General features: G+C 37.2%; 1 protein-coding gene across 2 annotated transcripts in view; it reads left to right on the top strand.

The window, feature by feature from the left end:
* Positions 1-18,337, top strand: part of Ptpn4 (protein tyrosine phosphatase non-receptor type 4) — a 179,109-nt gene that overhangs the window by 81,621 nt on the left and 79,151 nt on the right. For both annotated transcript variants that reach the window (XM_029483458.1, XM_021161817.2), the window contains 2 exons: positions 6,789-6,876; positions 8,953-9,041. In XM_029483458.1, the coding sequence (XP_029339318.1) occupies positions 8,986-9,041 (56 nt within the window). In that variant the 5' untranslated portion in view covers positions 6,789-6,876; positions 8,953-8,985. The remainder of the gene's footprint in view (positions 1-6,788; positions 6,877-8,952; positions 9,042-18,337) is intronic.

The following is an 18,337-nucleotide window of genomic DNA, read 5'->3' as shown; positions in this document are numbered from 1 at the left end:
GAATCCAGCCCTTCAAAGGATAATAAAGGGAAAACTCCAACACAAGGAGGGAAATTATGCCCTAGAAAAAGCAAGAAAGTAATCCTTCAACAAACCTAAAATAAGATAGCCGCAAGAACAGAATCCCAACTCTAAACAACAAAAATACAGGAAGCAAGAATTATTTTCCTTAATATCAATGGACTCAATTCCCCATTTAAAAAAAACATAGAATCACAGACTGGCTACATAAACAGGACGAAACATTTTGCTGCATATAGGAAACCGACTTCAGGGACAAAGAAAGACACTACCTCAGAGTGACAGGCTGGAAAACAATTTTCCAAGCAAATGGAGAAGCGCATTCCTTACAGAAACTTTAGTGAAGCTCAAAGCACACATTGCACCTCACACAATAATAGTGGAAGACTTCAACACCCCACTCTCATCAATGGACAGATCTTGGAAAAAAAAACTAAACAGAGACACATTGAAACTAACAGAAGTTATGAAACAAATGGATTTAACAAATATCTACAGAATATTTTATCCTAAAACCAAAGGATATATGTTCTTCTCATCACCTCATGGTAAATTCTCCAAAACTGACCATATAGTTGGTCACAAAACAGACCTTAATAGATAGAAAAATATTGAAATTATCCCATGCATCCTGTCTGATCACCACGGACTAAGGCTGATCTTCAATAACAACTTAAATGATAGAAAGCCAACATTCAAGTCAAGCTGAACGATACTCAATGATAACTTGGTCAAGGAAGAAATAAAGAAATCAAAGACTTTTTAGAGTTAATGAAAATGAAGCCACAACATACCCAAGCTTATGAGACACAATGAAAGCAGTCCTTAGAAGAAAACTCATAGATCTGAGTGCCGCGAAAAAGAAACTAGAAAGAGCATACACTAGTAGCTTGATAGCACATCTAAAAGCTCTAGATCAAAAATTCATCCAAGAGGAGTAGACAGCAGGAAATAATCAAACTCAGAACTGAAATCAACCAAGTGGAAACAAAAGGAATTCTACAAAGAATCAACCAAACCAGGAGCTGGTTCTTTGAGAAAATCAACAAGATAGATAAACCTTTAGCCCGACTAACTAGAGGGCACAGGTACAGTATACTAATTAACAAAATCAGAAATGAAAAGGGAGACAAAGCAACAGAACCTGAGAAAATCCAAAACATCATCAGATCCTATTACAAAAGGCTATATTCAACAAAATCGGAAAACCTGGATGAAATGGACAATTTTCTAGACAAATACCAGGTACCAAAGATAAATCAGGATCAGATTAAAGATTCAAACAGTCCCATATCACCTAAAGAAATAGAAGCAGTCATTAATAGTCTCCCAACCAAAAAAAGCCCAGGACTAGATGGGTTTAGTGTAGAGTTCTATCAGATCTTCAAAGAAGACCTAATTCTAATTCTCCTCAAATTATTCCACAAAATAGAAACAGAAGCCACAATTTCTCTGATAACTAAACCACATAAAGACCCAACAAAGAAAGAGAACTTCAGGCCAGTTTCTCTTACGAATATTGATGCAAAAATACTCTATAAAATTCTCACAAACTGAATCCAAGAACACATCAAAACGATCATCCATCATGATCAAGTAGAGTTCATCCCAAGGATGCAGATATGGTTTAATATACAGAAATCAATCAGTGTAATCCACTATAGAAACAAACTTAAAGAAAGAAAACCACATGATGATCTCATTAGATGCTGAGAAAGGATTTGACAAAATCCAACATCTCTTCATGAAAAAAGTCGTTGAAAGATCAGGAATTCAAGGCCCATACCTAAACATAATAAAAGCAATCTACAGCAAACCAGTAACCAATATCAAACTAAATGGAGAGAAACTGGAAGCAATCCCACTAAAACCTGGAATAGACAAGGCCGCCTACTTTCTCCCTAACTATTTAATATAGTACTTGAAGTCCTAGCCACAGCAATTAGACAACAAAAGGAGATCAAGGGGATACAAATTGGAAAGGAAGAAGTAAAAATATCAGTATTTGCAGATGATATGATAGCGCAGTAGCTGGATATAAAATTAACTCAAACAAATCAGTGGCCTTTCTTTACACAAAGGATAAACAGGCTGAGAAAGAAATTAGGGAAACAACACCCTTCACAATGGACACAAATAATATAAAATACCTTGGTGTGACTGAAGTGAAAGATCTGTATGATAAGAACTTAAAGTCTCTGAAGAAAGCAATCGAAGAAGATCTCAGATGATGGAAAGATCTCTCATGCTCATGGATTGCCAGGGTTAATATAGAAAAAGTGGCTATCATGCCAAAAGCAATCTACAAATTTAATGCAATCCTCATCAAAATTCCAACTCAATTCTTCACAGAGTTAAGGGCAATTTGCAATTTCATCTTGAAAAACAAAAAACCTAGTGTCTTAGTCAGGGTTTCTATTCCTCCCCAAACCTCATGACCAAGAAGCAAGTTGGGGAGGAAAGGGTTTATTTGGCTTACACTTCTATACTGCTGTTCATCACCAAGGAAGTCAGGACTGGAACTTAAGCAGGCCAGGAAGCAGGAGCTGATGTAGAGGCCATGGAGGGATGTGCCTTACTGGCTTGCTTCCCCTGGCTTGTTCAGCCTGCTCTCTTATAGAACCCAAGACTACCAACCCAGGGATGGTCCCACCCACAAAGGGCCTTTCCCCTTTGATCACTAATTGAGAAAATGGAGGCATTTCCTCAACTGAAGCTCCTTTTTCTGTGATAACTCCATCTGTGTCAAGTTGACACAAAACTAGCCAGTACACCTAGGATAGCAAAAACTATTCTCAACAAAAGAGAACCTCTGGTAGAATCACCATGTCTGACCTCAAGTTGTACTACAGAGCAATTGTGAAAAATATTGCATGGTACTGGAACAGCGACAGGTAGATCAATGGAATAGAATTGAAAACCCAGGAATGAACCCACACACCTATAGTCACTTGACCTTCAACAAAGGAGCTAAAACGTTCCAGTGGAAAAAAGACAGCATTTTCAACAAATGGTGTTGCCTCAACTGGCGGTTATCATGTAGAAGAATGGGAATTGATCCATTCTTATCTCCTTGTACAAAGCTCATAAGTTGATCAAGGAACTCCACATAAAACCAGAGANACTGAAACTTATAGAGGAGAAAGTGGGGAAAAACATCGAAGATATGGGTACAGGGGAAAAATTCCTGAATAGAACAGCAATGGCTGGTGCTGTAAGATCGAGAATCGACAAAAGGGACCTCATAAAATTGCAAAGCTTCTGTAAGGCAAAAGACACTGTCAATAAAACAAAAAGGCCACCATCAGATTGGGAAAGGATCTTTACCAGTCCTAAATCAGATAGGGGACTAATGTCCAATATATACAAAAAACTCAAGAAGCTGGACTCCAGAAATTCAAATAACCCCATTAAAAAATGGGCTACAGAGCTAAACCAAGAATTCTCTACTGAGGAATACTGAATGACTGAGAAGCATGTGAAAAAATGTTCAACACCCTTAATCATCAGGGAAATGCAAATCAAAACAACCATGAGATTCCACCTCACACCAGTCAGAATGGCTAAGATCAAAAATTCAAGTGACAGCAGATGCTGGCGAGGATGTGAAGAAAGAGTAACACTCCTCTATTGTTGGTGGGATTGCAAGCTTGTACAATCACTCTGGAAAGCAGTCTGGCGGTTCCTCAGAAAATTTGACATAGTACTACCAGAGGATCCCGCAATACCTCTCTTGGGCATATATCCAGAAGATGTCCCAACAGGTAAGAAGGACACATGCTCCACTATGTTCNTAGCAGNCTTATTTATAATAGCCAGAAGCTGGAAAGAACCCAGATGNCCCTCAACAGANGAATGGATACAGAAAATGTGGTACATTTACACAATGGAGTACTACTCAGCTATTAAAAAGAATGAATTTATGAAATCCCTAGGCAAATGGATGGACCTAGAGGGCATCATCCTGAGTGAGGTAACCCAATCACAAAAGAACACACATGATATGCACTCACTGATATTAGCCCAGAAACTGAGAATATCCAAGATACAATTTGTAAAACACATGAAACTCAAGAAGAAGACCAAAATGTGGATACTTTGTTCCTTCTTAGAATGGGGAACAAAATACCCAACGAAGGAATTACAGAGAGGAAGGAAAGACCATCCAGAGACTGCCCCACCCAGGGATCCATCCCATAAACAACCACCAAACCCAGACACTATTGCATATGCCAGCAAGATTTTGCTGACAGGACCCTGATATAGCTGTCTCTTGTGAGGCTATACCAGTGCCTGGCAAATACAGAAGTGGATGTTCACAGTCAGCTATTGGATGGAACACAGGGCCCCCAATGAAGGAGCTTGAGAAAGTACCCAAGGAACTAAAAAGGTATGCAGCCCTATAGGAAGAACAACAATATGAACTAACCAGTACCCCCCAGAGCTGGTGTCTCTTGTTGCATTATGTAGGAGAGGATGGCCTAGTAGGACATTAATTGGAGGAGAGGCCCATGTTCTTGCAAAGATTATATGCCCCAGTACAGGGGAATGCCAGGGCCAGGAAGCAAGAGTGGGTGGGTTGTGGAGCAGTGCAGGGGCGGCGAGGGTATAGGGGTTTCAAGGATAGCATTTGAAATATAAATGAAGAAAAAAATCTAATTAAAAATTAATTAAACTAATTTGTCTGGTGTGATGTGGATGCTGTTTTCCTATAAAAGCCATCCCTTTATAAGTAAAAACTCTTCATATAGCCTATTGAAATCAATGCTTTGAAGATAAATTGGAGTTTTAAATTTACCTGAAAAAAGCTCCTTAAATAAGGAATGGGGTCGAATTTCCACGAGGTAGTTCTGTTTGAAATCCGATTCATTAAATTTAAAAACAAAAACAGAATTACCTAGTTTAATTGGGAGGACTGTGTGGTTCACACAGTTTTTTTATTAGTATTGAGGGGTCACATTCATTTTGATTGTGTATTGTCAAGTTGGTTGGCTCCTACCCAGTATCAGTGATGAAAAAGTTGATAACCTAGCTGTTATAGTTCTCTGCTATATTGCATGCTAACTCATATTACTAAGGATGTTAGGAGTATATTTGAAATATAGTAGACCTTGTAAAATGACTGTAGTTTTACGTAGTTCTGAAATTTTTGTTTTGAGAATCACTAGAAATATATATTAAATATAAAGCTTTAACCAGGAAAGCTGAGGCTTTCCTGTGGAATTGTACTTCTTTGCATCTCAGATGTAATCTAATTATTTATTCTCCATATGTTATTGTTATACTAAATATGATATATTTTGAAACATATAGCAAACATTGTTGAAATGTTAAAACAGATTAATGGTAGAACTTTAAAGAATACATGATTGTCCTAAAAATCTCTTAATACTCATGTTTGTACATGTTATGACAGTGTATATACATTATAACCCATATATTTCATATACAGCTATGGTATAAACTGAATTATGAGAATTGTTTTAAAGTTGTGTAAGGAAATAAGTGCCTATGTCGATAGCTATAAAATTAGCTAGGGGTTTTAGAACGTACAGTATTCTTTTCCTTTTATTCACTTCTGACCTGTAGTACTCCCCAGTGTTTTATAGTTGTGGGTGTCTTTTAAATTTTTTTATAATTTTTTAAAGATTTATTTATTTATTATATACAAGTACACTGTAGCTGTCTTCAGACACACCAGAAGAGGGCATCAGATCCCATTACAGATTGTTGTGAGCCACCGTGTAATTGCTGGAATTTGAACTCAGGACCTCTGGAAGATTAGTCAGTGCTCTTAACTGCTGAACCATCTCTCCAGGCCTTACATTTTTAAAAATAGATTATTTCACCATTCTTCAACTTCCCTTTCCTACTTGTGCTACTTTCAGTGCTTTGATTACCTCTCAAATTGATGCCTTTTTCTTTATGTGTGTGTGTGTGTGTGTGTGTGTGTGTGTGTTTGTGCACGCGCGTGTGTATGCCTAAGCATATGAGTACAGTTTGCTAAGTCCGTTTGGCTTATGTTTTTATAATTTTAGGGTTCAACACTTGGATAGCCAATTAGAGGGTTTATCCCTGGGAAAAATTTTGTCTCTGTTCTGAAGCATTGGTTGTTTATCTAGGGGTGGGACCTTATGAGTTTCCCTTTTCCCTGTTAGTAAGTCTGTTGTTACCACCATTGTTTAAGCAGCTAAATTGTTGGGGTATCATGAATGAAGCTTATCATTTGTAGAAGACGCACTCTCACAGTAGACTTCCTGGTTTGTTGGCTCTTGTAGTCTTTTTGCTCCCCTCTTCCTCAGTGTTCTCTGAGCCTTAGTTCAGGAGTTGTTATAGATGTATTCAGTGGAAATAGCATCCTCCCCCCATGATCCATTGTTTTTCTGCATTTTGACCTGCTGTTGTTTTCTGTAATGGTCTCAGTTGCTTTAAAGAGACAGCAAAAGTACCTGTTTGATAAGGGGATAAGAACTACAGTTAGCTCTGGGCATAATGAAAAATTTTAGGATGTAATAATGAATTATATTGTTTTAGAAAAAGGATGGTAGTAGGTACCTTAAGGTCCATGATTTCACTAGCCTCAGCTCTCACTGTATTCTTATATTCCTGGAAAATAAAGAAGATAATCTGGGAAAAATATGAATTACTGCATGTATGATCTTGAAATAATGTAGATGTTACTACATAAAACTTATACTCCACATAATCTTTTTGTAACTTGTAACTTTTTTATGGATCTAGTTTTTGACCTGATGTTTTCTTTACAGTGGCTTATCTCCTGCAGAAGCAGAATTTAATTACCTAAATGCGGCACGTACCTTAGAACTCTATGGAGTTGAATTTCACTATGCAAGGGTAAGTAAAGAAAAATAAACTTAGATGGTGTAATGCTTCTTTCCTTGGTATCAAGGATTCTAAAATCTTTTTAGTATGTGTATAGTGCTGGGGTTATGGAACCAGGGCCTCAAGTATTTTTATACTTAGCCATAAACTTCAACTCCTCAAAATTTTAATTTCTTGAGAGAACTAGGTAACAAGATAATTTGTGTCTGCTGCTGACATAGTTGCACTAAAACTTTCCTCCTGATAAGTACATGATGGCTGAAAATGAATTGTTTTTGTTTCTTTCAGGTGTTGGTTTATGTTGTAAACCAGTATAGACTGTTGGGCCAGTATCTTTAGAATATTTGTTTTGTAAACAAAAGGTTGTCTTAGGGCCTAGTTTTATCAAAATCTTTGCTAATCAATATCATACAAGATGCTCTCATATCACTGAGGTTTGCCGTTTTGTTTCTGACACTGAGCTATCTCAGGGTCAAATTTTATTTGTAAAGCCCATGTCTGCATGTCATATCTTTAAATCTATAGTCACTGCATTTTCATAGTGTAACTCTTTATCTGTTTGAAACATTTTTGTTTCAGAGATTGTTATCCTCTGAGCTTTAATCGTGAAAGGCTGTCCATCATATGTAGTTATATCCCTTTTTGTGTTTTATCAAGATTTTTATATTTCTTAGAAGTACTTGAAGTACAACTACTTTCAGTAAAATTATAGTCATCACTTGAGTCAGCAGTGGAATTTTTATTCCCTTTGACACATTCTTGAGCCTAATTAGGCTAATATTAGCCATAAAGGGGAATGTGATGGTTTGTACATTCTTGGACCAGGGAGTAGCATCATTTGGAGGTGTGGCCTTATTGGAATAGGTGTGACCTGGTTGGAGTAGGTGTGTCACTGTGGGTGTGGGCTAAAGATCCTCACCCTAGTTGCCTGGAAGTCAGTCTTCCACTAGCAGCCTTTGGATGAAGAGGTAGCACTCTTAGCTCTGCCTGCGCATGCCTGCCTGGATGCTGTCATGTTCCTGCCTTGATGATAGTGGACTGAACCTGTAAGCCAACCCCAATTAAATGTTGACCTTATAAGAGTTGCCTTGGTCATGGTGTCTCTTCACAGCAATGGAAACCCTAACTAAGAAAGGGAGTAAGAGCCACAATTTTCCTTAGTTAAATTATTTTGAACTTACCTTAATACAGAAATATGCATGTTCAATATCCACTGGGGAAGTACTCAAAGTTCTGTCCTACATTGCTTTTGTCACTCAGGGTTTCACCCAATCAGGTTCTAGGGAATGAGCTCTACCTTTTATGTTTCACAAAGTCTATGTCTGTCTCATTTTTGCCCCCTTTTTTACGACAGTGTTTCTTTGTATAGCTTTGGCAGTCCTGGAACTCACTTTGTAGACCGGGCTTGAGCTCAGACATAAGTTTTAACTGGACATTTTAAAGCATAACCTAATTTAAAAATGTGGTTCTATCAGTTATACAATTTCCTCTTTAAAAGAAAAAAAACCTACTGCACAAACACCAATGGGAATATGTACATAATAAACCCCAAATATGAAAGGAGGGTGAAGAAACTTTTTAAAAAAAAGGCAAAAAGTTAGAGACAATTAAGGAATTACAAGATATCAATCTCTTGAGGAAAGCAGACCATCTGGAATACTAACAGTGGACAGACAAGTCTGTGACACAGGCCCTTAATCCCGTGCACATGAGGCAGAGGCAGGCAGATCTCTGAGCTCAAGCCTGGTCTACAAAGTTTTGATGTTTGCCTTTCTTTTTTAATTAGGTATTTTCTTCATTTACATTTCAAATGCTATCCCAAAAGTCCCCCATACACCCCACTCCCCTACTTACTCACTCCCACTTCTTGGCCCTGGCATTCCCCTGTACTGAGGCATATAAAATTTGCAAGACCAAGGGGCCTCTCTTCCCAATGATGGCTGACTAGGCTTTTATGAGGCAATATCAAACTATTAGGATTTATTATTAGGTACAATTAAATTTTGTGTTATCTTTGAAATGTGTTTTTTAAAAAAATTAATCCTGTCTTAATTATTTTAGAGTGTCATGTATTTATTTATTTTGAAGGATCAAAGTAACAATGAAATCCTGATTGGAGTGATGTCAGCAGGAATTCTGATTTATAAGAACAGGGTACGGATGAATACTTTTCTGTGGTAAGGATTTCTATCAATACTTTTGTTTTTATCATAATATTACTAAGTATAATAATTCATATAAAAGTAAATAGTCTTTAAACTGGTTTAGTTTTGTCATCTTACTTGTGTGGTACAATATATATTTTATTTTGCCCTCTGGGAACCTATCCAAAGACAGCAAGGTAACTTATTTCAATTTGTCTTTTTTTTTTAAAATCTAATTATTTTTAATTTCATGTATGTTGTTGTTTTGACTGCATGTATGTCTCTGTGTGATGGTTTTGGGTCCAGTGGAAATGGAGTTAGAAACAGTTGTGAGCAGGCCATATGGGTGCTGGGAATTGAACTCAGGTCCTCTAAAAGAACCATCAGTGCTCTTAACTCCTGAGCCATTTCTCCAGCCCTCAATATGGTTTCTTAAAAGTATTAGTTGACAGAAGCCATGTAGTGAAAGTCAAGCAAGCATGTGAGTTTCCTGGAAAAAGTTCACTGTTTTGCATGGCTGCAATGGGTACACTCTGGAGAGGCCCAACCTCAGAGACTTCATCCCAGGTTTGCTTCTTGCTGCTGATATGCCTTTCCTGCTATTATTATATAGCCTAATGATCCTGGGCATCAGCCCACACAATTGGGCAATTTCCTTCAGATCAGCATGAATTTATTCTGTTTAGATGAATTGATAAATTTCTGATTTGATTCCAATGATTTTAGGAAGAAAGTTTTAAGGAGATGGTTGGTTTTACTTGTTTTGCCGTAAAGATGTAATGAAGTTAGAATTAAGAGTAGAATATGCCCCTTCCTCATAGAATAGTAAGTAAAGGCTGCATAATGAGTATAGGAGCCAGCAGGAACAAAGACTGGGAGAGTGAGAATGAATATAGGGAAGGCAGAAAGAAGATGCAAGAGACAGAATATGGAAGAGTTGCTGGTTAATACCATGCCAACAAGCAAGAGTATTTTCTCAGTGTCTTTTAAAGGTAAGCAAGATAAGCAATGACCACAAATGCTTATGTGGCAAGTCTATTATACAAAGTATCTATATTTGACCATTTGAAGGCCATTTCCTTCAGACTTGTACAGTCTCTCAATGAGATATGAGTAAGTGGAGGAATTGGGCAGGCAAAATGCATGTCTTAATTAAAAACAAAGCAGATGTCAGTAGGCTCATTCATAATTAGTCACAAGCAAGAAGTCACCAAGGTTAATTCTGGATGTGCTACCCACATGCCCCACTTTTTCAGTCTATACAAGCCAAATCTTTCTCAGCTATTGGCACAGAAAGACAGTGCCTGTCTTAGGTGTCTCCTCAAGATGCATGGACCTTACCCATCATTGAATGAATCCTAGCATTCATGCCCTGTCAACCTCTGAAAGAATCTTACCAGTCTTTTATCTATAAGAAGCACTTTTTTAGTCACTGAGCAGAAATGGTCCTGTCTTAGATTGCCATCTGAAAGCACAACTCTTACCTGTCTTTGGTACACAAATAATCTTGTATATCTCATATTTGTGGCCTGTCTTAGGTTGAGAAGGCTTTCAAGATGAGCTACCCATCAGTGACTACCAACTTCTGCTAGAGAAGGCTTTGGAGCTTGAATTTATGAAACTTTGCTTTGATATCTGTAAAATCTCTGATGATTCCTTTCAAAAGAACAGATAATAGACATGCCATAAAAAGGATCATAAAGCCAAGTCCTGGCAAGCCCAATAAGAGAGATATAAATGAGAACCATGAAGAAAAAATGGCCTGTAACTTTTAGAATATCATTTGCAATGCTAGACAAACACTTTACAGTTAAACTTACAACCTCCTTATATAGGGCTATTCAATCTAAAGAAATAATAGTATTATGCCATATACCTGCAGGTACTGTTTTACTCTGGTCCAGTTATGCTGACTCTTATACATTTTTGGATTTATACAAATCCTTAGTTATTGAACAGAATGGCTTCTGACTTTCATTCCTTGTATCTCATCCCTCCCTCCCCCCCCGTGATCTGTATTATATCATATAAATGCGTCAGTTCTTTGTTCTAGCTGATTGTCTAAATCCTAAATCCTCTTGTATGTTGAGGACATTGCTTACATTTTCTTCAAGATAATTAACAAAAGTAGCCATGTGCATCTCTTATGCTAAAGCTAGTATAAAAGTAGTAGCACTGGGTAATAAGTGTTATGAGAGCAGCAACATTGGCAATGATCAGCCCAACCATACATTTGCTCCTTGCCAGAGCATGATCTAATTCTTACAATATTTGTACGCCTTTTTTAGAATAACAGGGTTCAGATAAATTTACAGGAATTGTAATGAAAACTGGTTGATGTACTACAACTACAGATTAACTATCATACAGTGCAGAAACACAATTGGACAAAAGCAATAAAAATAAGAAACTTTGACCTCATTATCAGAGCCAATAACAAAGGTAACATTCCCAATTAGTAAAAGATTAGGATGTCACATTTACTTTTACCCCCAAACCTGTTGCATTTTTTTTATCCACAGAAAACATAACATCATACAAGGCAGCTGCAGGTTTCAAATATGTCCCTGAAAATGTCCAGAATCAGCCCTTCAGAGTGAGTCGGAAAAACTGGTCACATAAAAGGGAAGAGGAGGGTCATTATAACAACTTGTCTATTTGATTGATTTTTTCAAAGTAGGTTCCACAGTCTCCTTGTTTTCTGTCCTGCAAGGTCTAAGAGCCTGAGACAAGGCAGCCTGTCAAGTCTGAGATAGAGGCTTTCCCATCTTAATGCTTTGTACTACAGTCTTAGAGATATACTTCTTCCTAGTCTGAGAGTCCACAGAAACAAATCCAACATTGGTACTATTTCTTTTCTTTTTTTTTTTTTTTTTGGTTTTTCGAGACAGGGTTTNTCTGTGTAGCCCTGGCTGTCCTGGCACTCACTTTGTAGACCAGGCTGGCCTCGAACTCAGAAATCCGCCTGCCTCTGCCTCCCGAGTGCTGGGATTAAAGGCGTGCGCCACCACGCCCGGGTTGGTACTATTTCTAGTAAAACAAATAGGTAGGCCCTCACCTAAAGCAGTGTAATTCACTAATTTGGAATACTTCTTAGACTAAGGAAATCCTAACAACTGAATATTATTAGAAGTCACAAGCATTTCTGGCCTTGAACATATAGAAGGAATATATGCCTAATGCTTCCTTATTTTCATCACTGGGACGGACATTCAGCAAGATCTCAGTCAGCATCATTCTTTGTCCCAGCATCAGCATGTCTCACCAGTTTCTCTGGCAACCACCTCACTTCTTCAGGATCTAACATGTCCTCTTCCCCATATTAATACTGGGTCAGGATTATGTTATGTGACACTAAGCAGGACCTTCCATTTCAACTGGGCATAAGTGTGCTGAGTTGTAGGGTGCTATAGACACTCACCAGCAGAGAGCCCCAAGGTCAAAAAATTAAAAATAAAAGATTTGTGGTCAATGAGTATACAACTTCTCCTTTTTTATTTTTTGTAGATGATTTTTTGAGTTCTTGGGCTCATTTTATAATTTTCTGTCCTTGGGGATATGCAAAATTATATATTATATTATATATATATTATAACTTATACTTTATAGATTTAACTCATTTAATTCAAATTTTAACATATTTAATATTTAACATATCATATTTATTTAAGTATATTTAATATTTAATGCATATGATTTATATTTACCATGTATAATATGTATTAATTTATATAAATAACATTTAATGTATATACATTATATTTAACATGTATAATTTAATTTTAATGTATATTTATATTTAACATAGATTTTTATATATGCATGTAATTATTTATATACATGTTTCAATACATATAAGTTCTAACTTATATGATATATGTTAGCTTATATAATTTGTATTTGGGGTCACCTGCTGTTTTGGATTAGAACAGGCAGGTAGCAATACTTGTCTGGAGTCCATTTGATCAATGACAGGTGGGTCCAATTCTTAGGACTCTTGATTCCCTGAAGCTTATGTGAACTTTCATGTACAAAAGGATGTTAATTAGCATTTACCATTGCATTGAATTCCATATTTTAGAAATATAGTTAATAGGTGCTTGCTAGAAAACAGGAGTAGACGCGTGTCTTTGAGACCTAGCAAAAGCTATAGGCTTGCAACTATATATAAACAGATTGAACAGAGATGTTTTAGCAATATGAGGAACATCGCTATGTTTATATTCAGAAGACAACTTTTCCATTAACTTATCAGAATTCCACTGATCAATATTAAATTTCTGAACTTTGAAATAACTATAGCATTGGGAGGAATAGGAATCATTTCCCTTTTTTTCCTTTAAATCATTTTTTACATCTCTATAGCTTGCATTTACATACCTTAAAACATCTTCTTAGTCCCTCCAACATTTATAACTTGAACTTATCAACTTTAAACATCTTTACCTGCATTTACCAACTTTAAACATTTTTACTTGTATTAACCAAGTTTATAAACATCTTTCATCTGAAGGATTTTTTATTTCTAACTCATCATCATCCAAGTTCTTTTATATCCTTTATTGCTTGCATTTATCAATCTCAAATGTTTTCCATAAACAGTTTTTTTCTTAGACCATAGCTTGCTGGGTTGGATTATAACTCACCTATGTCTGCTGCTGAGCTGTGTTGTTGCCCCCTCTGCTGAGAAGGGAAGGGTGGGAGCTAGCTCCTCCACCAGTGTCTGCCATTTTGCTTCCTCAGGAAACCAAAGACAGACCTTTAAAAAAAAATCTAAAAAACTATGTAATTGCTCTTGCCCTAGTTTAGTGAAGCATATTGAGCATTTGGCACAAAGAGCATACGGCCATTTCCCATCCCTCCTTGACTTTTACTTTTTATGATCTTCCTTACTTTTTCCAAGTTCCCTTGCCTTTTTTGAGCTCCCTTACTTTTTCTGAGCTCTCTTTCTAGTTTCCCTATGTCTTTTACTCCTGAGAAATACTCACTGCATCCAGTTCCCTTTTCTTTTTCTGAGCACTCACTTTTTTTATGATGTCCTTCACTTTTTCCAGCATCGTCAAGCCTGATGCTGGCCTCCATTCTATAGGGGCCAGCTGGTCAGTCAACACTGGAACCACGACTGTGGGAGTGAGGATGAATATAGGAAAGGCCAAAAGAAGATGCAAGAGGCAGAATATGGGAGAGTTGCTGGTTAATACCACACCAGGCGAGCAACACAAAATGTGACCAATTCCAGGAAGATAACAATGACTACAACTGTTTACGTGATAAGTTTATGGTACATAGTATCTGTTTCCTTCAGGTTAGGACAGTCTCTCAAGGACTTATGTGTAAGCAGAAGAACTCTGCATGGTAAAACACACAACTTAATTAAAAACAAAGTAAGTGGAGGAATTGGGCAGGCTAAAATGCATGTCTTAATTAAAAACGAAGACAGATGTCAGCAGACTCATTCATGATTAATCACAAGAAAGAAGTCAGCTCAAGTTAACTGTGGATGTGCTCCCCAGAAATAAGGAATGCAATGAGCTTTCAGGTGAAGAGAAACAGGCCTGGGACAGATTTGTGATCAAGGAAAAAACATTCATTCTAGGCCAGGTCCAAGGATGAAGCCTCAGGTTTTCACTATGATAAAGCAAGGAAATGTGTAACTGTTGCTTTGAACTTATAATGAGATTACAGAATGAAACACTGCTTTGAATTTAATATCAACATCCTTTTGTATCTTGCATTTTGTGTAACATTTTATCTATGAGGTAATTTTATAAAGATCTTTTGTCTAGAAGGTATGATTGTCGGAAAAAATGAAATGGAAAGTGGCTTTGGGGCCTCTGCCCCATCCACCAAATATATATGATGTATATATCTGTCGATATGTATGTACATATGTGTGTCGGTATATAGGTATGTATGTAAGTATGCATGAACACTTGTGAAATTGAGTCAGGTGGCTGACCTTGGCTAAAGTGTGTGTGTGTCTATGTGTGTGCACGCTCGTGTGTGCGTGTGTGCGTGTGTGTGTGTGTGTGTGTGTGTGTGTGTGTGTGTGTGTGTGTGTGTGTGTGTGTGTGTGTGTGTGTGTGTGTTTTCTCTCTGGCTTAGAGTTAAGGAACTCTTTGTAAGACTCTATCCTAGCCAGCTGGGGTGGGGTTGGGGGTGGGGGCAGCTTTCAGCCTGAGAAAAAAAGAGTTCAGATAGCTAAGGTTTTTTTCTTAGTCTCCTGCTGCTATCAGCAGGACTTAAATTGCCAGAAGCCAGTGTCTTTTAGCCACAGAATAGCCAAGAGTTAAAGAAGGTAGAAATTGCCCAAAGTAAGCACCTTGGGCCAAGTAATCACCAATAGAAATTGCCAAACATAAAGCAGTTTTGGCCACGATCGAAGACTCCATAACTGCCTTTTTGCTGTCTGCCTCTGTTTACCCAGTAATGCTGGGTCAGCAATTAATAATTTTTTCTTAGACAATATTCAAATAGTATAATAAGAATACTGCGTTTGCTTGTTGTCCTTGCTCTCATTTTCTAAGACGAGTCACCACTGTGATTTATGAGTACTATATCACAAAACAATGAAAAAGAGATAGCATCTTATACTTCTTAAGTGGATAAATTACAAATTATAAAAATTACTTTGAGCATATCACTGTGCTTAATGTAGTCAAGGTTATTTAAAGGTTTATTTGTTAAATAGAGTAACTTTTAGGGGAAGAAACAAATTCAAAATCAATTCATGGTATCAATGTGTTTCTTTTGTATACCTCCTAAATATTTGATATTTTACCAGTATCATTTTTATTCTTGATAGACTTCCATAATTAGTTACTTTAATAATACTTTGGCAGAATAAAAATTAAAGTATGATGCTAACCAAAATAAATATTTTAGAAAGCTACCATAACTCCTTTTTTAAAAACAACAAAAAAACCAAAAAACTGTGTATGGTAATACATACCTGTAATCCCAGGACTTTTGTAATACAACATCTTTGAAATATTGTTTTGCTGATAGAAATGCAAATAAATAAACTGGAAACTCACAGTTTCTTTAAAATTGAAAAAAAATGTATTAGGCAGAGTGCTCTAGATGAACAAAAAGGAGAGACAAAGAGAAAGGGGAAGAAAGAAATGGGATGTATTACAGTACCTTAAGTGCTCGTCTTAACAGTCGCTATCTACTTGATGGAATGGTAGAGAAGCCTAGGGTTCAGTCTAAGAACTTGAGCTGTTTTCAATTCAGTGCTGAGAGCCTAGAAGTTCTCTGAAAAGTTGTCTGTATCAGAAGACTGAAGAGCTAGAATAGAATGTCAATACAGAGTAACAGGAGTAGCATCCACACATGAACTTTTAGTTCAGGAAAAATCAGGGAAGGTAGGAGTAGATCCCTAACCTCTTTACATATGACTGCTGATGATGGGTCTTCCCCTTAGTTAAGCCTCTCTTGAAAACCCTTCTGTGCCAATCTTAGAGGTGTGTTTTCAGTGATTCTAAATCCAGCTGTGATTCTTAATCTTCATTGACAAAGTTAATGGAGTTAGTATTACCATGGAAACAAACCTTTAGACCTGTGAGAGACTTCCCCCATATGACTAATTGGGGGAAGCTCCTTCCTGGAGGATTACAGCATTTCATGAGATGGGGTCCTGGATTAAATAGAAAGATTATAAGCACTGCCCTCATCATTTTGTGTTGCCTAACTGTAGACTCAGTGTGATGAACTGTCTTATTATGTTCCTGCCTTGATGAGAACTATATTTTCAAACCATGAACCAAAATAATCCATTCTTTTCTTAACTTGCTTTTGTTAGGTATTTTGTCACAGTAACAGGAGAAATAAGTAATATGGATAATTTATGCTTGGACTGGGGTCATTGCTGTGTTAATTTTGACTGTGTGGTTCTTAGACCTGTGGAAATAGTTTGTGGGGGAAAGTGTGGAAGAGTTTAGGCATTTGGACTAGAAAACTCCAAAATTCTGTACACAGAACTTTATGGGTCATTGTGATGTAAGTTTTGAAGGCCAGAATGCAGAGAACTGGAGAGTGGAGGCCTGGCTCATGGTGGTTTAAGGAGGAACAAGGTTCATATGGGAAACTGGGCTAGAGGCCTTTTTTATTCTAGCAACACAAAACAAACAAAAACCTATCTGACTTTTATTTATCCCATGTCCTGAGAATTTAAGTTAGGCAAAATTCCCAAGGAATGGGCTAAGTTATTTGGCAGAGGAAATTTGAAAGCAGTATAATTTCATACTCTATGGCTTTGCTGCTTACTCCTCCTCTTCAGGTTACAGTGACTTAAAAGTAAAAAGTGGAGCAGAGAGATATGAAATACGTAGGTTTTGAGGAAAGGAGTGTGAGCAAGTATAAAACTACATAAATGGCAAGTTTAAAAACAGCTGTAATCTTAAGAGATTTGTATCATTAAAGAGAAATCTTCACACTGACTCAATAGAAGTGGTATCCCAGAAACATTGAAGACTCCATCTTGTGAAAATGCAAATTCAGTTGGAAAAAAAAAAAACCAAACCTAAACTGTGAATATTACTCAAGGGGTTCCTTGCTCCAAAAAAACTGTCTTAAGAACTTGTTTCCCAGGTTCACCACACAGGCTGCAAGTGATGTCCATCCTGAGCTGGCAACACAACTTAATCACCTTTGTACTCTTTATACTTGTTTTGTAGGCATTAAGACTTAAGATTGAGTAGGCCATGCTCTGTTATATAAGGGTTCCAGGGATTTGCTAAGGCCAGACAGGATGTGGGAGGTTTGGAGTCCCAGTGAGAAGGCAGGGAGAAGCTATTTCCTGAAGTTGTGAACATGAAATTCAAGTTACAGTGGCGACCACAGGATTTTTTTGTGGACCAAGGGATGCCCACTGAAAGAATACTATAGGAAATGAAGTGGAACTGGTTCAAGAGTCTGTGTATGCTGCAGGCAGCATGTCTAGCGAGGTCTGAGTGCCCCACAACATTTGAGTCCCAGAAGCCTCATATGTAGCTACAGGGTTTGACTGTTTTCCTTGCAGGATTTCTATCTTGCTTTTTTCTGATCTTTGGAATGGAACTATTAACTCTTTTCCACTGACTGAATGTAACTTGGATTCTAAATGTACAGGATTATGGATAAGGATTAGCTGAGGCTTCAAAAGATTTTCTGAGCAATTTGGAACTGTCAAAGACTATGGGAACACAGAAATAAATATTGGGCATGTCTGTCAAGGAGTTTCTACCTTGGGGTAATAAATAGTGTTTTCCAACCTGTGAGTTGTGATCCCTTTGGCAAACCTCTATCTTCAAAAATATTTACATTATAATTCTTTTTTTTTTTTTTTT

The sequence above is a fragment of the Mus caroli genome, chromosome 1 (genome assembly GCF_900094665.2).
Source record: "Mus caroli chromosome 1, CAROLI_EIJ_v1.1, whole genome shotgun sequence".
In the NCBI taxonomy this organism is placed as follows: Eukaryota; Metazoa; Chordata; class Mammalia; order Rodentia; family Muridae; genus Mus; species Mus caroli.
Note: the sequence above shows the minus strand (reverse complement) of the source record. Positions and strands in the feature narration are given on the sequence as shown.